At 45.8% G+C, this 22,202-nt stretch overlaps 2 protein-coding genes and 1 long non-coding RNA gene across 4 annotated transcripts in view; 1 reads left to right on the forward strand and 2 right to left on the reverse strand.

The window, feature by feature from the left end:
• Positions 1 to 635: 635 nt before the first annotated feature.
• Positions 636 to 13,986, reverse strand: LOC113248021 (zinc finger protein 8). The gene is made up of 4 exons (XM_057313909.1): positions 13,815 to 13,986; positions 9,302 to 9,428; positions 8,860 to 9,001; positions 636 to 4,765 (listed from the first exon to the last, which is right to left on the reverse strand). The coding sequence occupies exons 1-4, from the start codon at positions 13,878 to 13,880 to the stop codon at positions 4,711 to 4,713; spliced, it is 390 nt and encodes a 129-aa protein (XP_057169892.1). The 5' UTR covers positions 13,881 to 13,986; the 3' UTR covers positions 636 to 4,710.
• The window catches only part of LOC130544074 (zinc finger protein 544-like), a 40,781-nt gene continuing 19,214 nt past the window's right edge, over positions 636 to 22,202 (reverse strand). The window contains 1 exon segment of the mRNA XM_057313910.1: positions 636 to 4,302. Coding sequence (XP_057169893.1) covers positions 3,324 to 4,302 — 979 coding nt within the window. The 3' untranslated portion in view covers positions 636 to 3,323.
• Positions 14,138 to 20,997, forward strand: LOC113248041 (uncharacterized). 2 transcript variants are annotated; one of them, XR_008960031.1, is made up of 6 exons: positions 14,138 to 14,189; positions 14,830 to 14,930; positions 15,024 to 15,161; positions 15,520 to 15,597; positions 17,392 to 17,480; positions 18,257 to 20,997. It is a non-coding gene; the product is annotated as an uncharacterized LOC113248041 (long non-coding RNA). The 2 variants fall into 2 exon arrangements; XR_003313432.4 differs by lacking the exon at positions 18,257 to 20,997 and having other exon boundaries at positions 17,392 to 18,219.

Raw genomic sequence — 22,202 nt, forward strand, 5'->3', positions numbered from 1 at the left:
AGGGGAGATTTTTAAAAAATCCTCTCAGCCACTTACCTTCGACTAGCATTGTGCAAAACAACTTTCTAGAGATGAGGGAAATGTTCTATTTTTAACTAGTGAGCAGTTGAAATGTGGTTGATGTGACTGAGGAACTCAATTTTTACTTTAAATTTGGGTGAATTTAAAATTACATTTAAATAGCTACATGTAGCCAGTAAGATTACCACGTTGGACAATTTGGAGATCTGGAAGATGTTCACCTTGGGAGACTGTTTTTCAGATTGGATGCAGATTTCTTCCCAATTACCTTTTGCACAAATGATTTGAATCTCTCTGAAGATGTACGAGGGGATACTGAAAACGGGCAGCTTGGCTGTTGGCCACAATTCATGTGTGAGCTCTCATAATTTGGGGTGATACGGGAAATTTAATAACTTGAAAATTTATGTGCTGCTAAAACTTATGTGCTAGTTTATAGCTTGCAGGAAAATTCATGGGGTCAAAGCTATTTTACAGTTAACTGGTTCCATTAACCCAATGCTCAGACATGTGTGCATTGATTTACTGTGTAACTTAGTGTGGCTATGAATTTAGTGTGTGTGTGTGTGTGTAGGTGTAACAGAAAATGAAACCAATGATCAAACTTACTTCAATTTTCAAGAGTTGAGATTTTTAATTTAAATTTATTTTATGAACTGGTAATACTTTCACATGTTTCAAAATTCCAAAAATATCAAAAGATATAGAGTGAAAATTATTCCTCATCCCTTTCCCCCCAGTTCTCCTCCCCAAGAGCAACTAGTATGCCTGGTTACTTTGTACCCTTAGGAGATTATGTGTGTTAATAGGCAAATGTTTTTTTTACACAAATGGAAACATACGCTGTTTTTACACCTTTTCATTTAGCAATGTATCTTGGAGCTCTTTCCCATATTATTACATAAAGACGGTCCCCATTTTTAAAGCTGTGTAGTTCTCCATTCCAGCATAAATCACTAACTCAGTTCCCCATGGTGGACACTGAGGTTGTTTACAAATTTTTACTTCTGAAATCAATACCATAGTGAAACCATGTACAGTCTACAACATACAAATAAATCTGTTGGATTCACTCCCAGCAACAGGTTTACTGAGACAAAGAGTTGTTTGTTTGTAATCTTAGATAACAACGGATAAATTGTCTTTCACAGAGGCTGTATCAATTTATACTCCCCTTGGAAATGTGTAGGAGACCCCCCGCTTTGGATCAAAGTCAAGGCTCATAAAATGCTACTTGGTCACACTGCTACAATCCTCCTGAAAGGTAATTTTAAAAGCTACATGAAATTGTCAGAGGAAAATGCTCAAAATATAGTAAGAAGCATGTGTTACAAGAGAACTAGAAAGGATTCCAATTTTCTAAACACAACAATACTATAAATATATTTTGTGTGTGCATAAGATCTAGTGTACACTATATGTATACATGTATATTTTTTAAGAAAAAATTAGAAAAGGAAAATTAACTAAATCTTAATGGTAGTGACCATCTCTGGAGAGTAGAAGTATAAGGAATTAAATTTTACTTTTGTGCATTTTCTACATTTGCAGTAAAGAATTTACATTACTTTTATAAACTGATAAAATCATGTATTGTGTAGTTTATAGTAACCTCCCCTGAGGAGTTTATCTGTTTCAAAATATCTGTAAGGAAATGAGTAGGAATATTATGCCTAGAAAACGTGACCCGAGATGAGAAATAGGAAATTTGTAAAGATCTCTGTTGTCCGGAGAGGAAGGCAAGTGACAAGCTTGTTCCCAGCTTACCAACTGAGGCCACTGTAACCTCAGCCCACCCAGCAATTACTGAGACGTTGGAAACATGACCCTTCAGGAGCTGCCATTTTGGAGGCCAAGGTGGAGGGAAAGGGGCAACTGCAAGTCTGGCTTCTAGAGCTGTCTAGAACCATGAAGTTACCACTGGGTGTCCCCTCCCCAGAGGGCACTGATAGGTGGAACACTCCCAAATCTGCACCCTACACGGCAGAGAGGAGGAATGGTCAAAAGTGGGGCTTATCCATGTTTTACAACGTCCATGATAAAATGCTAAAATTTAGATTACTCAGAAAAATAAGTAGATTCTTTTTTCTCATACCAATTAGGAATGCTGCAAAACGGTCAAAAAAAATTACTAGGAAACATTTGTGTATAAATCAGTTAATGATATCATTTGTTACAATCAAAGGTATAGGATTGTTAGTATAGCCCTCATCAATTTAGAGTCTGGAGAAAGTTGGCTGTAGTGCTGGGTATGGTTTCTCTACCTTGGCATATTTGTGGCTAGAGAATTCCTTGCTGAGGGGCTGTCTTGGGCATTATAGGATGTTTAGCAGCATCCTCTATGCACTAGCTGCCAAGTGGCACCCCTCTGTTCTGCCAGTTATGACAACCAAAATGTCTCTAGACATCACCAAATGTCACCTGGAGGACAAACCTACCCGGATGAGAACCTCTGGCTTAAGCAATACTGACAGTTTCAAGGCAATGGCTTTTAGTAGGAGCTGTGACACCCCCAGGGAATGTAGTAGAATTTCATGGGGGCTTTTTGGCATTTGATCTGGGCATGAATGTGGCTGACATGTGGGTGGAGGCCAAGTGTGCTCGAATGACTGTGAAGTGCAGAACTGGCCCCGGTGGGCCATGTACGTATGTATGTGTGAAATAACCAGTTTGTAACGTATGAACTGAGATCCTAAGTCAACTTCACGTATAAACACAAATTAACTCCTGCATGCTTAGAATTTTATACAGAATTTCCCAGAAATGCAGTGGTATTTTGTTTTGTTCAAAGCTTTTGCAAGAGTTAGTCACCACTTAAGAAAATGACATCCCATACAGGACTGCCCCTCACAATATTTCCATGTCCAACACTATACCCCATATAGCAGATGACAACAGCCAGTGCCCCAGGTGTCCCGGCATAGTGGCCCACATAGTCACATGGAGAGATACCTCACCCACTTAGTACACATTACTCTACCATAAATTACTTTTAATTATGCTTTACAAAAAGGGGCCATGTATCGATTTTTTACAGTACACATGTGTGTAGGTTACATTACCTGTGAATTCATTCTGGAGTAATAGAGGGAATAGCACAAAGCACCTGCGGTTAAAGGGGGCACAGGGCTTGATAGATTTGAGAACCATCAATCTCAGGTATTTGGGAAGCACCATTTCCTTAAGAAATCAGAGGTCACCTTAGACATTTCTACCCCCAGTTCCCCTTTCCATGAATGCACTATGTGGACTTACCACATTTTTGTACGTGTGGTTCAAAAGTCATCTGCAGAGTTTCTCTCCTATGAGGATTCTCTAATGTCAAATAACACGGAAGCACCCATGGAAGACTCTTCAACCCCAATAACGTGAACTGGGTTTTTCTCTTGCATGATTTCATGGATGTCAAACAGGGCAAGCGCCCGGCTCGCAGGCTGTCCTGACTTTGTCCCGCCCCCAGGATTCTCACTTGAGTGTGTTTGCTGATGGCGGCCAAGGTGTGAGGTCCGGCCAAAGGACTGCTCAAGCCGTCGCCGGTTCCGTCCCTGGGGCTCCTCTCTGGTGTGAGTTATCTGGTGTCGGATGAGGTGCGAGCTCTGAATAAAACATTTCCCACAATGATTACACTTAAAAGGCCTGTCACTGCGGTGAGCTCTCTCATCTGGATTCAAAGGTGGGTCACAGCCAAGGGCCTCTGTCCATTCATGCTTTGTTAGAGCTGGTGTCTGCTCAAAGATTAGCCTCTGGCGGCACTCGTAGGGCTTCTCCCCAGCATGCTTTCGCTGATGCTGGGCCAGAGAGGAGCTGTGCCTGAAGCCCTTCCCACAATGGTTGCACTCATAGGGCCTCTCCTCTGTGTGAGTCCTCAGATGCAGGAACAAGCAAGTGGTCCGTGAGAAGGATTTCCCACACACGCTACAAGTGTATGGCTTCTCTCCAGTGTGTGTCCGCTTATGCCGGCCCAGAGATGAATTCTGGTTGAAGGCCCGCCCACAGTCCTGACATTCATAGGGTTTCTCTCCAGTGTGAATTCTCCGATGGACTGTAAGGTGTGTGCTATGGCAGAAAGACTTCCCACACTCAGCACATTTATAGGGCTTGTCTCCCGTGTGGATTCGCTCATGCTGAACCAGGGAGGAATTCTGGCTGAAGGCTTTCCCACATTCTTTGCACATATAAGGTCTTTCTCCCGTGTGAATCCTCTTATGCACTGTGAGATGTGCGTTGTGGTTAAACGACTTCCCACAGTCTGTACATTTGTAGGGTTTATCCTGTACCTGGCTTCGTGTGAGTTCCATAATTGGAGCGGCCTGACTAGAAGTTTTGCTACAGTCACTGCTGTCACATGGCTCTTTTCCTGAGGAGCCTGTCTGCTGACTGACTAAGCTTGAGTCACGTTCTGAGTTTATAACTGGTGAGTCGTAAGCACAGAGATATTCTCTCCTAGAAATCTCCGGGAATGGATTTACTTTTGAGCTCAGGACCCCATTTTCCCCAAGTCTGAGACTTTCACAGCTTTTATCTTGAATTGGTGCTTCCTCGAGGCTAAATTCCAATTGCCTCAAATTATCTTTTTCCTTCTCAGGCATCTTTACCTGGCCCTCACATTCCCAGTCTTCCCCTAGAATGGTGGGACAGGGAGCATCCCTCGGGAAGCCTTCCCTTTCAGTGACGCGGGACGGCTCCAGCTCAGGAAGGCCATGCTCCTTGGGCGGTGCTTGGCTTTCGGGTCCAGGATCCCCGCCTAAAAGAATACCAAAGAGCTCTGAGGGAGTTGGTGGAAAGAACACAGAGGGTGACAGGCCCCCAACACATTGGGCCTGCTTCCCTACTACTTCCCCTGCCTCTAGGTAAATCTCAGTTCTGCTCCTATGATAACACCAAGTGCCTCATCTACAGAAACAGCCTCATGCTTTCATTCGTTCAACAAAAATCTCTTGAGTACCTGCCACAGGCCCAGGTACTGGCCTAGATCAGGGGCTGGAAGACTATAGCCCCCAACTATGAATAATTTTTATGCTTTTAAAGAGCTATAGAAAAAAAAGAGAATATGTGACAGAGACAGGCAGAATTCTAAAGCTGTCCCTGGCTGTTCAATCAGCCACTTATCTAGACACCATGATGAAGGGACTCTGCAGGTGACATGAAAGTCGCTCGACACCTGACCCTAAATCTTAAAATATGGAGATGACGCTGGATTGTCAGGGTGGGCCCGAAGTAACCCCCTGAGCCCTTAAAAGCAGAAGGTAGAAGGGAGAGGCTGGCTGCACAGGAGGACATCAGGCAGGAAATATGCGTGCCTCTCGAGGCTGAGGAAAACTCTTGCATAACAGTCTGAAAAGAAACAGGAGCCTCAGTCCTATGGCCACATAGAATTGAATTCTGCCTGACCAAGCCTGGAACTGGATTCCTTCGGAGTCCCCCTGCCCAGCCAGGACCTTGACTTCGGTCTTGTGAGACCTGGAACAGACAAACCAGTCAGGTCTGACAGAAATGTGAGAGAATGAATAGGTGTGTTAAGCTGCTAAGTTTATGGCAATTTGTTACAGAGATGACTGAAAACAAAGATTGTACTTGGCCCACAAAGCCTAAAACATTCAGTTTGGTCCCAGATGCTGGGGAGAAGCAGCAACCCCAACAGATGAAAAGCTCTGTCCTCAAGAGCTAAGGAGGCAGACAAGGAGCTCAGTTTTAGAAAACCTAAGCTTGAGAGGTCAGATACCCAGGTATAGGTGCCCTCATGTCTGTAGAATACCTTTGGAGGACCAGCCCAGGTCCCGAAATCCTCCAAAACAAAAATCGCACTCGGGCAGGCACAGGCTCTCCCCTTCCTTACAGTTTGGTGAAGCAAAAGTGTATTAGTTTCCTATGGCTGCTGTAACAACTTGCTGCAAATTTAGCACCTTAAAATAACACACACCTACTCTCTCACAGTTCTGATGTCAGAAGCCCTAAAATCAAGATGGTGGCAGGGCTGCCCTCCTTCTGGAGGCTCTAGGAGAGAATCTGTTTCTGTGCCATTTCCAGCTTCATAAGGCTGCCTGCATTCCTTGGCCCTTTCCTTCACTTCCACAGCCAGTAGAACCCCCACCCCTGATATCTGGCTGTTCATTTTATCCTTTATAACATCATTTATCATAAACTGGTAAATATAAATAGTGTCCCTGAGTTCTGTGAACTGTAATAGCAATTACTAAACCTGAGGAGGGAGTCGTGGGAACCTGATTTATAGCCAGTCAGTCAGAAGTATGGGAGGCCTTGACTTCGCGACTGGCATCTGAAGTGGGGGCAGTCTTAAGAAACAGTCCTTTGGGGCACCTGGGTAACTCGGTTGGTTGAGAATCTGCCTTTGGCTCAGGTCATGATCCCCCTGGATCATGTGCCACATTGGGTTCCCTGCTCTGTGGGGAGCCTGCTTCTCTCTCTGCCTCTCTCTGTCTCTCATGAAAAAAAAAAAAAAAATATATATATATATATACATATATAAAGGAAGTTTAAAAAAAAATAAAGAGAAAGAAAGAGTTCTTTGGCTCTGGGGTCTACACTAACTCCAGGCTGATAGTGTCAGAATTGGATTGAATTTTTGGACACCCAGCTAGTATTTGGAATTGGAGAACTGGTTGTTGGCATGGAAAAAAACCCACACATTTAGTGTCAGAAGTGTTCTATGGGTGGGGAGTGCCTGGGTGGCTCAGTCGGATATGTGTCCAACTCTTTTTTTTTTTTTTAAAGATTTTATTCATGTATCTGAGAGAGAGAGAGTGACCGAGAGAGAGAGAGAGAGAGAGTGCACAAGCCAGGGGGAGAGGGAGAGGGAGAAGAAGACTCCCTGCTGAGCAGGGAACCTGATGTGGGGCTTGATCCCAGGACCCCATGATCATGACCTGAGCTGAAGGCAGACGGTTAACCGATGGAGCCACCCAGGTGCCCCAAGCGTCCAAATCTTGATATGGGCTTTGGTCATGATCTCAGGGTCATGAGATGGCGCCTGCTTAAGATTCTCCCTCTCCCTCTCCCTCTGCCACTCCCCCTACTGCCAGCCTAGGTTGTACTCTCTTAAAAAAAAAAAAGTATTCTATGGGTAGAAACAAATCATGGTACTGCTAATGGATGCCTTCTGATGAGATAAAATGTTCTCACACTTGACAGTGCTGATGGATGCAACCTGTGAATATATTCAAAACTACTAAATTGTATACCTTATGTGGTGAAATTTATGGTATGCTTGAGACTGTGACATCCAGAAGGGTGACAGCCAGGCAGGAGTTAGCTCAGGGCCCGGGGGATGCAGGCCAGCATTTGGGGCTGGAAGAAGTCACACATGTGGGGCACTTCGGGATCTTCTGCCTCAGAGGAGACATGGTACTTCTGTATCCACTGCAGATTCAACCCTGCCCTAGGGCGATACGCTGTACCATCTCTTGGAGGTACATGTGATTCCCTGCAGGTCAGAGAGCCCTGGGTGGTGTCAGAGGCATTCCCCTGGGATGCTGAGCTGCAGGAACTGTAGCTATGTATCCCAAGTCATAGCCCACTTCTTTCAGAATGTCATCAGGGTACCAATGCACCAGTCCCGGAGAAGGGATTGTGACAGACATAAGCCAATTATGACAATGTAAGCCCTCCTTTCCAGCCTCCCTAGTGGCTGGGGTAAGGACAGGTGGATGTGACCCAGTCCCGACCAAGGAGGCCTCAATGGATTAAATCTGGGCTAGAGCAGCTCAGAAAAGAAGCATTTTTTCCCTGCACAAAGCAGCCACTGCTGCCTCTGGCTCAGCGTTCCAGTGATGCCAGGGCTGATGGTTCTGATTCTTCTGGCTTTTCCTTGGGATTACGGCATGGGGACAGCAGCTCCAGCCATCGCATCAGTGCTTCAGGCAGAGGGAGAGGGAGGTAGGAAGAACAGAGCTGCTCTAGCCCAGTTTTCAGATATTTACAGAGGAATACAATCCTTTCTGCTAAGAGAACAGAAGGGTGTGGAGAACAGGTTTATAAAATCTGGACATGAAAGAATAAAATGGAGAAGATGGAGGGTAAGTTCACACATTAGAAATGATCCTGTGGAGGGGCGCCTGGCTGGCTCAGTTGGTAGAGCATGCAACTCTTGATCTCAACGTTGTGAGTTCAAGCCCCATGATGGTGTAGAGATTATTTAAAAATAACATCTTAAAAAAAAAAAAAAGGAAAAAGAAAAAGAAATGATCCTGTGGAAAGGGCATGCTCAGACAGCTGGTGAGAGAGAACATGAGAGGGAGGAAGGGGTGGGATTGGAGAAGAGGCAGTTGGGGAGCATGGGTGAGGAAAACAGGCAGTACAGGAGCAGGGCGCAGACCTTATGTGCAAAAAAGAGCAGCCTGAGGCTGCCATCTTTAGAAGGACCAGCTTTTGAGAATGGCCCTGGGCTGGGTGTGGGAATTTGGATTTCAGGAGTGTTCCCACTACCCTAACTGATAAGAGTAGCTCACTGTGCCGAAACTGTGCCAACAATATGGTTTATGGTGAACACCTGCTTTCTCCTGGGAGTCTGGAATCTTGGTCCATGCTAGGCACAGGGTGCCTATGACCAGCCCCCAATGAAACCCCCTGACACTGAGTCTCTAACAAACTTCCCTGGTAGCTAAGATTTCTCATGTGTTGTCGTAACTCATAGCTGGGGGGACTAAGCATGTCCCATGTGACTCCACTGGGAGAGAGCTCTGGAATCTTGGCTGGCTTCTGGACTTCACCCAATCTGCCTTTTCTTCTTGCTCACTTTTCTCTGTATTCTTTCACTGGATCTATGGGTGGCCTTGGGGACCCTGACACACCACCCTTTCCAAGCAGCACATGTGCAGTCACCTTTTGGGCTGCTCCCAGTAGGAGTTCCCATTTGGCCGCTTCTCACCTGGACAGTAGCCCTGGGCAATTCCTCTCTCTGCTGCCCATAGCTCAGCCCCTTGCTCCAGCTGGGAGATGACTTCAGGTTTTGGAAGCTCAGGCCCTGGAAAAAGGGAAAGACACAGGATGTGTGGATCTGCTACAGAGAGAAAGAACCGGCTCAGGATCCAGCCCTAGACTCCTGATAGGGCACAAGGACATCTCACAATAAGGTGAAAACTTTGCATTGGGACAGAAAAGGACAGAAACCCCCCTGCCTATTTGTTCCACAGGGAGTGAGGATGCAAGATCCCTGATCCCCAGACCAAGGTCAAGTCCTCACACCAGAGGCCCTATTACCTATAACCCATGAAGATTAAGTAACTGCAGGAATCTGATCATCAGCTGGGGAAGCAAGCCTTACCCAAAGAGAGCAGATGCCCAAAGGTCTCCAGCATCACATCACGGTACAAGGTTCTCTGGGCAGGGCCCAGCCGCCCCCACTCTTCCTGGGTGAAGTCCACCGCCACATCCCGGAAGGTCACCGGCTCCTGAAACATCACATACACTCTTGAACAGCTCAACTGTCTCCATCAGTGCTCCCAGGAAGAGGAGGAGGAATGGGGATGCAGAGGACAGGCAGGCCAGTGTCCTGAGAGAGTGCACGTTCTGAGTAATGCCAGTCAGGTCTCACTGGGGGCATATGAAAATATCCAAGCAAGATCAAAGCTAACCACAGCTGATCTACGACTGATCTGACAGGTGCAGGTACAGAGACTGCTGACTTGCAGATGTGTGGGCTAAAGAAATGGCTACTGGTTTAAGCCACTAAGGTTTGGAATGTTACACAGTAACATCTAACTGATACACTAAATAATCCTCTGGTTCCTTCAAAGCAAGGCTCATTATCCTCCCTGAAAAGGGGGCTTTACAGTTGGAGTCAGAAACTCACCTATCTTCAGGGACCAGGCAGGCTCATCAGTGACTGAAGTGGGCTACTGTAAGAGCCTACAAGGGTACTTTATCTGTGAGACGTGACACTGAAGGTGACAGGTAATATGAGCCCTGTTTGAAGGGGCAGCTGGGACTCAGAACCAACTGATCATGAGGAAATATAGGCCTCTTATGGTCAGAACTGCCAATCTGTAGTAAGTAGCTGAACATTTCGTCAAATTTTTAAATGAACACTTTAAATTTTTAATAAGTTGATGCAATGTATCTAAAACATGTCCCACAAATCAAACCCTTCTGTGGGCTGGGTGTGGCCGCTGTCAAAAGCTAGATATTTCTGGATCCGAGTTTTGACTCTGCCACTTTCTCCTCAAGAAATGCAGGTACCCACTTCTACTTCTTTGTTTCCCTATCTACAAAGAATCACTACTTGGGGGCTGTGACGGGGAATAAGTGGCTGTAAAACACTTTCTACAGGAGAACATGCAAAAGAATAAAGTTGGTCCCCTACCTCACACCGTAGAAAAAGTTAACTCAGAATGGATAAAAGACAAAACATAAGAGCTAAGACTATTAAACTCTTAGAAGAAAACATAGTGATAAATCTTCACAATCTTGGATTGGCAAAGGATTCTTAGATATGACAGCAAAAGCACAAGCAATGAAAGAAAAAATAAATAAGTTGGACTTCATCAAAATTAAAAGCTTTTGTGCTCCAAAATGAAAAAAAAAAAAAAAAAAAAGTGAAAAGACACCCGCATACTGGGGGATAACAATAGCAAATCATACATCTGGTAAACAACTTGTATCCAGAAAATATACCTCTTAAAACTCAATAATAACAGCAACCCAATTAAAATGGGCAAAGGATCTAAATAGGTATTTCTTCAAAGAAAATATAAAATATACAAATACCAAATAAGCACATGAAAAGATGCTCAGCATCATTAGCCACCAGGGAAATGCAAATCAAAATCACTCACTAAATACCTCAATTTTAAACGGGTATTTTCTTTTAAGAAAAACACAAGTATACTTTAAAATAGTAAAGAAATTATAGTATAGGTGGCATATGGCTCTGACAAAAATTGTGCAGGAAGCATGAAGAACCCTTTGGTTAGGAACAGAGGTCTCTATTCCTGTCCCCATGTCCTCACCTCCCACTCAGAAGGTCCTCAAACCCTGATATATGATCCCTGTGCCTCCTGCCTCCCCCACTCTGCCCCCCCCATCACTCACTCTGCAGGGGTTGTCAGTGACAGCCCAGGCAACAGGTCCACTGAGTACTGATCTGTCCAGGCCATAAGACCTCTCAGTGGCATCACATGAGTCCTTCATTTCTTCTCCTGAAATTCTAGCAGGAAGCCATTCCTTGTCCTTCTAAGGGGAGGGTGGAGGGAGACTTAACTATAGAAGACAAAAGGCAATGTGACCACTAAAGCAAGATGCAATGCTGCTGGCCTTGGAAGACGGACAAAGGGCCATTAGCCAAGGAATACAAGGTCTACAGCTATAATAGCTGGAAAAGACAAGGAAACCAATTCTCCCCTAGTTCCTCCACAGAAAGGGTGGCTCTGCCCACATCTTGATTTCACTCCGGTGAAAATGATTTGACTTCTTACCCCCAGAACTGTAAGAATAAATGTGCATTGCTTTAAACCACCAAATCTGTGGTGCTTTGTTATGGCAGCCACAGGAAGCTTACACTGGACCTCAGAGCCCTCTACTTCCTTGCCTCGTGTGGTGACCAGCTTCTGAGACAGCCCCCAATGATCCCCAGCCCTTGTGTAGTTGTAGAGTCCCCTCCTATTTCATGCATGTTTGACTTGTGTAACCAACAGGATACCGTGCAAATGACAGCGTGTAAATTCTGACCCCAGAGCACGAAAGGCATTGGGGCTTCTACCTTGCCCTCTCCTGGATCACTCACACTTTGGGAAGCCAGATGCCAAGTTGTGAGGAGAGCCAAGCAGCTCCACGGAGAGGCCCACATGGGAAGGAACTGCTGTCATGTGAGTGAGATGTCTTGGAGATGGATTCTCTAGCCCCAATCAAGTCCCAGATGACAACAGTCTAGATTGACTTCTTAATCATAACCTCATGCGCCCAGGCAAGAACCACCAGCTAAAATCATTCAAAGACTTCTATCATCAGAAACTGAAGTAATATTTATGGTTGTTTTAGGCCACTAAGTTTTGGGTTATTTGTTATACAGCAAGATAACTAATACACTTTCTCTAACTGCTGACAAAGACACCTCTGAACCCTCTTCTCAACTAGGCCTTGACCTCTGGGCTTCTGTATCCATTTTGCATCACCCAGATTCATGAAGAGTTGGTTTAGTCAGAATCCCCACCCACCATATCTGATCATTCTCCATATTTTTTCAAAGTCCTCATCCCCCACAATCCTCCAGGCAATATCTGATCACTTGACCTGCTTCAGGAGAATCCTGTTAGGTCATGGGGTGCCTGGGTGGCTCAGGCAGTTAAGCATCTTACTTTTCGTTTCAGCTCAGGTCATGATCTCAGGGTCATGAGATCAAGCCCTGCACAGGGCTCCATGCTCAGCATGGAGTCTCCTGGAGATTCTCTTCCCTCACCCCCACCCCACTCATGCTGTCTCTCTCTAAAATAAATAAAATCTTAAAAATAATAATAATTTAAAAAAGGATCCTGTTAGGGGCTCCTGGGTGGCTCAGTTGTTAAGCGTCTGCCTTTGGCTCAGGGCGTGATCCCAGGGTCCTGGGATGGAGCCCTGCATCAGGCTCCCTGCTTCTTCCTCTCCCACTCCCCCTGCTTGTGTTCCCTCTCTTGCTGGCTGTCTCTGTCAGTCAAATAAAATAAATAAAATCTTAAAAAAATAAAAAATAAATAAAAAGGATCCTGTTAGGTCAGTTTAGCAAGAATTACACTCACCCCCGACCCCAGGTATAAATTCCCACTTTTACTTGTTGTATTTGGAATTGAGTCCAGTTCTTTACTGAAGTCTCTTTCCCCCATTCCAAAAGTTTCTGAATAAAATATCTCTTGACTGCTTTAATTACTATCCAGCTGTTTTACTTTGACACTGCTCATTCCCTGCCCCACCCTATCCACAGCAAAAGCAAACTAAAGCGTGGTCGCATTTAATAGGAATCTGCAATAACGCATATCTGAAAACATGCAAATCTAAGGTTATCGATAGTCTCACTTGACATACTAAATCTGAAATAATGCAAATCCCTGTAAACAACAACAAAAGACAGTAAGTGCGGAATTTCAAAGGTGTGGCGCTTCAGGAATTATGAATTATTTCTGGTTTCTGCCACGTGGAGACAGCACTTTATGGAGAACACAGGCAGCGGCCACCTTGTCTAGAATTGCTGGAGCTTTGAATCAGTCACCTTCCCAGATGGCCTTGCAAGCACGGACCGCCCAGTGCTGCAGTTCCCCCACAGTCCCCGCGGGGTTTGGGGGGGGGGGGCGTAGTCGCTCCCGCTCCAGTAATGAGGTGCGTGGTGACCTGTCCTTACCCTCAGAGGTTGTGCCAGGGGCTTCGCGGAGCAGGGCTCTCGGTGGGTGTCCCATCAATTAAATCATCTCTATTCGGCTAATACCTGCCATCTCGGCGCTCCACTGACACTAGTTACTGTTACCCATCACACAGCAGCTGGCCTTCGGGGCGCGGGGAAGGCTGTCGGCGGGAGCCGGGCCAGCCCTGTCCTAGGGAACGAACCCTAAGCCCAGAGCCGGGAAACCGGGGAACCAGGGTACCAGCGGCGCATGCGCACTCGGGGACCAGATGGCCCGGGTTCGAATCCCAGCTCCACCCTTACCAGTCGGGCCAGTCAGCGGGCCCCGATCTGCGCCTCGGTTTTCTCATGTGTAAAGAGGGAGAAGGCCCGGGCCCTGCTCACCGTGCACTGCGCGGATAAAAGGGTCGATACCTGCGGGAGACGCTGGGCCCGCTGCCATCGTTGTTGTTATTATTATTATTATTGTTACCTGAAGCCATTCCGCTGGCAGCCCCGTGGCCATCGCCAGTGCTGTCACTTCCTCTTCGGGGTTCATCCTGGACCGACAGGTCGAGGACAGGAGCCCGAAGCGGCCGTGAAACCGAGAGCAGCCCCGGCCTCAGGGACCACCGGACTCGCTGCCCGCCGGACAATGGCGGCCGCACTGGTGACGCTGAGACTACAACTCCCAGAAGACAGTGCGGCGCGCCGTAGCGCCCGACCAATGAAAACCTTAGTTCGTCGAGGCTTCCACCAACGACAACCTTTTGGCTTCGGCCCGAAGGGACCGTCCATCCGTCGGGCCTCCGGCCACTGGGGGCGCTCCTGCCACAGACCGCGGCGAGGCAGTGTTGGGCTGATGGCGGTGGGTGGCTGCGGTGGCGACTGCCGGCTGCCGCGCATGCCGGGGCTCTGGGCAACTGGGCGTCTCCGTGCCCGGGGTGGGGGGGTGGTGAGAGGGAAGGGGGGCCGGACGAGCCGCGAAGGGACCCGGGTCGTGGGGGGCATCGTCCTCGCAGCCTAGCCGTTGGGAGTTCGCGTCTGAGCGCGGCCGCGGCGCCTTAGTGGCCCCGGGGCCGGCCGCGTTCCTCAGCCTTTGCTCCTGCGGCCCCGCTGGACGATGCCATTCTGTCCACCCTGGAGCGCGGTGCCCTGCTTTGAAACCCGGGGCCGGAGCGTCCTAGCTGGCACTCTTTACTCTTTGGAACATACCCTGGCGTTGTGCTTAAAACCTGTTTCTGTGCATCAAAATTACATGAACATGAAAACGTTTTAATATCATGGATTTGGGGGAGCTTAGTGACCGGAAGGGGGCGGGCGCGGTTTCTGATAGCTGATTGTGTTCTCCTGATTTGGGGTGTTCCCTTTGAGAGGTGTCATTTCTGTGGGTCTTTTAGGGTCCATTACAATTTTTATTAATAACGAGGAGAGAAAAAAGCAGATGTTCACCAGGTTGCAGTCGAACCTTAGCAATATTTATTTGACTATTGTGTGCTACAAACCAGGCACACGGGAAGAGAAGAGAGAGCTGCTCGCCCACCCGCCCGCAAGGGGCTGATGGTGTCGTGGGGAGGGACAGACAATAAACCAGGAACACGATAAAAGGGTGAGCGACTGTGGTCACCGGCTGGGAGAGAGCAGCTGGCAAAGTCCACACTCTCTCCCATCTCTGTACTCTCCTCTGCCTCTCTCTGCCTAGTCCCCTGCCCCCCGCCCCCAGGGCAGCAACCAGTCTACTCTCTGCTGGGTGTCTCGCCTTGCCATCCCACCCAGGACCCATCGCGACAAGGTCAATAGTACCAGGACGTGCATTTGTCGGGCATCTTCACTCGAGCAGGTGACAGTGGCTGCTGTGGTAACAATTAATTGGGCAGTTTCTGGGACACTGAATTTGGCCCCTACTGGGTACCAACACAATTTCCAGGCAGTATTCCTTTCTTGGTGGGCAGAGCAGTTCCCAGAAAGAACCATTGCCTTCCCCTTAGCAGAAGACCCACAAAGGATGGGAAAGGTGGGGGTGGTTGGATCTATTATCTTCTTGGGAACAAGCCCCATGTATTTATATGGAATGAGTCGCTGGGCTCAACTTTCTCCTGGTTCTAATGGTGCTGAATCTTCAATGCATGATGTTTCCCTGTTGTCTTAATTTTTAATTTTCTACTACTTGTTTTGTGTTCTCCTTGATTATATTATAGGGGGTTTGTCTATTGCAATAGTTCTCAAAGTGTGGACCAAGGACACCTGGAGTTTCCTGAGACCCTTCCTCTGAATTGGTGAGTTCAGAACTAAGTGCATAATAATAGCTTTTCCCCTCCACTTCCATTCTCTTACAAATGTACAATAGAGTTTTCCGGAGGCTTCTGAATGAGTAATATTGCAACAGATTGAAAGTATTAAAGATAAACAAAAGGGTCATTACTTAACATTGTGAAAACAGATTTTATTCAGTAACTTCTGACAGTAGGAAAAGCACTGAGCTCCATTTGCATTTATGCAGAGGTGACTGGACCTTTTAAAGACTGGACCTTATGCAGAGGTATGAGAGAATTAGAAGCGGGAGAGAGCAAGGCTCCTGTGGAGAATTACAAAGTGTTTGTCAGTGTAAATACGTTTAAGCCAGCCGTGGCATGGTGCCAGCTGTTAATTACCAAAGTTAGAGGGGCCCTCTCCTTCCTGATGGTACTATTTCAAAGGAATGGCTTTCAGGTCCTTGAGAAAGATCCTTCTGAGTTGTAGGATATACACAGACATCTCAAAGAGACAGGAAGAATTCCCAATTCTAAGCTCTTTTTAGTAAATGCAGTAAGAAAGGGAGGTCAGGAGCCTATCGTTGGGTGTTGCTAGAACAAACAGCAATTTCTCCTGGCAGCATTTCTCAGAGAGACATTAAGCAGGCATTTTATTTTTATTTATCTATTTTTAAAGATTTTATTTATTTATTTGACAGAGAGAGACAGCCAGCGAGAGAGGGAACACAAGCAGGGCGAGTGGGAGAGGAAGAAGCAGGCTCCTAGTGGAGAAGCCTGATGTGGGGCTCGATCCCGGAACGCCGGGATCACGCCCTGAGCTGAAGGCAGACGCTTAACGACTGCGCCACCCAGGCGCCCCTAAGCAGGCATTTTAATGGAAGGCTGGTGTCTTTCTAGGGACACAGCATTATGATGATGTAGTTTTGGAATATAGGGGAGGCTCAGTGGGTGGAATCTGGAGCCGACGACCGAGAAAGAATTCTTGAGACGTCTTTGGTGCAAAATGGTGGTTTATTAAAGCATGGGGACAGGACCTGTGGGCAGAAAGAGATGCTGCCCCAGGGTAGTGAGGGTGGCTGATTATATACCATGGGGTTGGGGAAGGTAAGGAAAAGGGAGGTTTCAAAAGAATTTTCATATGTTAAAGTAGAGTCAAAGGATACCGGAGGCCTTGCCATTTTCAAGCTAAGGCTGTTCTTCCCTCTAGCAAGGCACGGACATGAAGACAGTTGGGAGCTTCCTGGAGGAACATTATACTCTGCCCGCTTTAAGTATCTGTCAGTGGGCTGCAGGTTATAAGGACATTTAACTGTATCTACATCTCCTTCTGGAAGCTAGGTTATTGATAGAAATGCTTTGTTCTTGTAGATCGCTAACTGATGGAGACTTGGGTCTTGCAGGATTGTGATCTCTATAAGCTATTTGTTTTTCCTTTCCTTAGCTTTAGGGCAGCCAGGAGTGCCTGAGGAATGTCACATATATCCCATGGTGGGGGGGGGGGGTGTGGAGTGTCAAATTCTGCTTTGTCCTCAGCTTGTCTTCTGTTCCCTCATCAGTGCTGCTAGAAGCCTTGTTAGAGTTTGGTTGTCTCTTAATGTAGCACTGAGTTCTCCAGTGCTGAGTTCTGCAGTTCTCAAGGGCACAAGCAGCTTTGGAAACCAGCTGCTTTCCATCAAGCCTGACATTAAAGAGATTTGCAAAAATATAATGCAGTGCTACGCTTTTCACCAATATTTATTTGTTTTGGGAAATATAGTTATTTTCTATAAAGTAGATTTTTTTTTTTTAACAAAACAAAATGTTGTGTTCATTTCTTAGGGCTGCCAGAACAATGTACCACAAACTGGGTGACTTGAAGAACAGAAATTTATTGTCTCAGTTCTGGAGGCTAGAAGTCCTAGATCAAGGTTTTCATGTGGTTTGGTTGTTCAGAGGGCCTAAGAGAGAGACTTCTCTATTCCACTTTTCTTAGCTTCTGCTGGTTTCCTGGCAATCTTTGGCATCCCTTGGCCTGTAGATCTCTGCCTTCGCCTTCATGGGACTTCTCCCTGTGTGCATGTCTTTTTATAAATAAATCAGTCATATTGGAGCAGGGATCACCATAGCGACCTCGGTTTAACTTAATTACCTCTATAGAGACCCTATCTCAAAATAAGGTCACATTCTGAGGTATGGAGTTAGGACTTAAATATATGGATTTCCAGGGGACACAATTCAGCCTATAACATATGTTAATGTATAATGGATTTATTTTTAAAAATGAAATATAATATTATTTTTTCTGTTTTAATTCTTAATATGGCAAATATTGATAGACAGAACCTCCATAAACAAAAAACTGCTTGGGGTCCTCAATGATTTTTAAGATTATGAAGGGGTCCTGGGTGGCTCAGCCGGTTAAGTGTCTGACTCTTGATTTCGGCTCATGTCATGATCTCAGGGTCGTGAGATTGAGCCATGTGTTAGGCTCTGTGCTGGGCATGGAGTCTGCTTAAGATTCTTTCTCTCTCTCCCTCTGCCCCTCACCCCTTCTCCCTGTCTCTGAAAAAAACAAAAAACAAAAAAACCCAAAAAAACTGTGAAGGGGTCTTGAGACTAAAAAGCTTAAGATACATTTGTCCCTAATATAGGCTTTTGTTTTTATTTTTATTTATTTATTTTTAAGATTTTATTTATTTGACAGAGAGACAGCCAGCGAGAGAGGGAGCACAAGCGGGGGAGCGGGAGAGGAAGAAGCAGGCTCCCAGCAGAGGGGCCCGATGTGGGGCTCGATCTCAGAATGCCGGGATTACGCCCTGAGCCGAAGGCAGACGCTTAACGACTTCGCCACCCAGGCTTTTGTTTTTAAAGCAAACTTTGATAATAATTTTGTATGTATTCCTACAGTTTTAATAGGGAGAATATTAATTTTGTAACTAAATAAAATCAGATTATTTTTAATTTTATATATTTATTATTTTCCTCTTTGACCAAAAAGCTTTTGGATGATATTTAAAATATCCAGATTGTGCTCTTTCTTTCAATTACTAATTTATAATGTTGTTGTGCCACTAGAGAATATAGTGATGGGATTTTAGTTGTTAGGATGGATGATCTGGTGCATGATTCCGTGGATAATCAGGTCCCAAGAACATCTGAAAGTGATTTCTCTTTATTTATTTACTTATTTTTTAAGATTTTATTTGTCAGAGGAAGAGACAAAGAGAGCACAAGCAGAGGGAGCGGCAGGCAGCCGGAGCAGCAGGCTCCCTGCTGAGGAGAGAGCCCCATGCGGGACTTGATCCCAGGACCCTGGGAACATGACCTGAGCCAAAGGCAGACGGTTAACCGACTGAGCCACCCAGGCATCCCAAAGGTGATTTCTCTTTAAACATAAATCTTCAATAGACCTCTTGCATACCTTCATCCAGTCTTGAGAGCTCGCTGTGCTCCAACCCACATCTTTCTTTTTAAAACGCCTTTAGAGGGGGGGCGCCTTGGTGGCTCAGTTGTAAAGCGTCTGCCTTCAGCTTGGGTCATGATCCCAGGGTCCTGGGATCGAGCCCCATATCGGGCTCCCTCCTCAGTGGGGAGCCTGCTTCTCCCTCTCCCACCCCTCCTGCTTGTGTTCCCTTTCTAGCTGTCTCTCTCTCTGTCAAATAAATAAAATCTTAAAAAGAAAAAAAAAGACCCTTTAGAGGGACGCCTGGGTAGTTCAATCGGTTAAGCAGCTGCCTTCCACTCAGGTCATGATCCCAGAGTCCTGGGACCGAGCCCCGCATCAGACTCCCTGCTCAAAGGGGAGCCTGCTTCTCCCTCTGCCTGCTGCTGTCCCTGCTTGTGCTTTCCACCTCTCTCTGACAAAGAAATAAAATCTTTGGGGAAAAAAAAAAACAAACCCTTTAGAGCAGTCTCACACCATTCCTCTATGTGCTTGAAAATCCACTCCCTGAGGAGGGAAAAATCCACAAGTGGGAGGAGGCCTGAAGGAGATCAGGGCAGGAGCCATGAGGATATTTAGGTGGAAAGTGTCCCAGGCAGAGATTCACAGAAAGTGCAAGAGTCTAGATGCTCAAAGAACACACTTTTATAGCTCTCTTGTGAAACTTAAACAAACATAGGCACGTACCGTGTTTTTCCTTACTTTAGCTAACATTTTTTTTTTTTAAGATTTTATTTATTTACTTGACAGAGAGAGAGAGACAGCCAGCCAGAGAGGGAACACAAGCACGGGGAGTGGGAGAGGAAGAAGCAGGCTTCTAGCGGAGAAGCCTGATGTGGGGCTCGATCCCAGAACGCTGGGATCACGCCCTGAGCCAAAGGCAGACACTTAACGACTGAGCCTCCCAAGCACCCCCTTAGCTAACATTTGAAACTGGTCAGCTCCACCTTGATGTCCCTTGGGCGCCTCAATATAACCTGTCCAAAAGCACACCTACTGTTCCTGCGCTCCAAGCTTACTCCTTCATGTCGCCTCGGCCTACTTCTGTTGTATCATAATCTGATATAGGATTAAGATTCTTTGAGAAAGATTCCTTTCTATTACTCCTGCTTGAGTCACTGAGTCTCCACGGTGGATTAAAGATGGCCCAAATTCTTCATCTCTCTTCCCACCAGGAGGTGGAACTTGTTTCCTCTCCCCCTGACTCTGGGCTGACCCTGACTGACTAGCCAATAAAATGTAGCAGAAGGGATGATGTGTGATTTCTGAGGCCAAATCATAAGAAGCGTTTCAGATTCTGCGTAGGTCCCCTGGAATGCTCATTCTTGGGACTTGCCATCTTAGAACCCAGCCACCATGCTGAGAAGAGCCTAAGCCATATGGAGGGGTCTAATGTGAATGCTCCAGTCAAGAATCCCAGCTGAGCTCACAGCTGGCAGCCAGCAGCAACTGCCAGTTTGTCAGTACATCATCTTCGTTCTGGGTCTTCAAGTGAATCCAGCTCCCATTGTAGCTACCTTGAAACTGCATGAGAGGCTGTAAGTGAGAAGAACCACCCAGTTGATCCCAATCAACTTATGGAACAGTGAGAAATTAAAGAAATCATTGTTTTAAACCACTACGTTGGTTACATAGTATTAGAAAAGTGAATCTGTGGTTTGTGGATTTTTCTGTCCTAAAAATCTCTCCTGCTCCTTTCTTTCTATTTCCATCACAAGGGCATTGGTTCAGGCCCTCATCGTTGTTTTTAAAAATGTAAAAAAATATGGTTTTTAACAAGTAATACATTCTCATGGCTTGAAATTCAGAAGGTACTATTGGATATCTGGTGAGATCTTCCTCTGTCCCTTGACTCCCACCAACTTCCCTCCTCATGAGCAACTACTATTTTTTGTTTCTTAGAGGTCATTCTGTAGATATATTATGCATTCACAAGTAAATATGTATAAGTAGTTTTTTCACTCTTACACAAGTGTAAAAGATGGCCTACCACATACTGAATTTTTCCTTGCTTTTATTCGTTTAACAATATTCTGGAAATCTTTCCATATAAGCATGTAAGACCCTTCCTTATTATTATTATTATTATTTTTTTTTAAGATTTTATTTACTTATTCAACAGAGATAGAGACAGCCAGCGAGAGAGGGAACACAAGCAGGGGGAGTGGGAGAGGAAGAAGCAGGCTCACAGTGGAGGAGCCTGATGTGGGGCTCGATCCCATAACGCCGGGATCACGCCCTGAGCCGAAGGCAGATGCTTAACTGCTGTGCCACCCAGGCGCCCCAGACCCTTCCTTATTATTTTTAACAACTTTGTTGAGGTATTAGTCTCACTCCATCCATTTAAAGTGGGGTCCAATTGGACCATAGGGACTTTCTGGGGCTGAAAAAATGAGTTTCAAGTTAAGAACCTCAGTAGACAAAGTGGTATGGAGGAGGGGTCTGTAGAGAACCACAGAAGAAATAGCTCGTGACAGGAAAAAAATATAAAGAAATGGGAATCTTGATGGAAAAGATAATAGGGCAGCGGCACCTGGGTGGCTCAGTTGGTTAAGCATCTGCCTTCGGCCCAGGTCATGATCTTGGGGTCCTGGGATCAAGCCCCGTGTTGGGCTCCCTGCTCTGTGGAGAGTCTGCTTCTCCCTCTGCCCCTTCCCCCCCATCCACTTGTGCTGTCTCTCATATAAATAAAATCTTAAAAAAAAAAAAAAGATAATAGTCCTGGTAGACAGATCCAAAAGACCTCATGGATGAATAATGCGGACTCCATATGGAGAAAGAGGGACAGAGAGAGAAGCTAATGATCAAGGCACCCACTGAGGGAAGTTTCTGACGTGAAGAAACTCCTCATCAGGACACAGAAAGCTCACCAAGTTCTTGGCAGGAATAATGTATTAAACTGAAAACGTATTTAGTCACAAGTGTATGTGCATGTTTTATGAATGTCTGTTATGTCAAGCTTGTTAATCATTTCAGGGTGAATCACGTAACTTCCTTAGCCTTTTTTTTTTTTTTTTTTCTGGGAGAAATACATTTAAGTTTCCCAAACGACTGTAGATTTACCCATTTTCCTGGTATTGCTACCATTTTTTTTTCCAGTTGGACTATTTCTAAAGGTTCATGGTCACTTAAAATCTTTGTAGATTTTGACTTTTGCTAACATAAAATATCCCCCTGCAGAACAGGTTATTGAATCAAGTGGTTTGAA

The sequence above is a fragment of the Ursus arctos genome, unplaced genomic scaffold (genome assembly GCF_023065955.2).
Source record: "Ursus arctos isolate Adak ecotype North America unplaced genomic scaffold, UrsArc2.0 scaffold_19, whole genome shotgun sequence".
In the NCBI taxonomy this organism is placed as follows: domain Eukaryota; kingdom Metazoa; phylum Chordata; class Mammalia; order Carnivora; family Ursidae; genus Ursus; species Ursus arctos.

What these genes read in the sequence shown, in the direction of transcription:
- LOC113248021 (XM_057313909.1), bottom strand. Translation starts at nt 13,880, where the DNA reads ATGAACCCCGAAGAGGAAGTGACAGCACTGGCGATGGCCACGGGGCTG. An exon ending in TGGGCATCTGCTCTCTTTGG is followed by an intron (nt 9,002 to 9,301) that starts GTAAGGCTTGCT and finishes CCCTTTTTCCAG; the next exon opens with GGCCTGAGCTTCCAAAACCT. An exon ending in TACTGGGAGCAGCCCAAAAG is followed by an intron (nt 4,766 to 8,859) that starts GTGACTGCACAT and finishes GTATTCTTTTAG; the next exon opens with GCGGGGATCCTGGACCCGAA.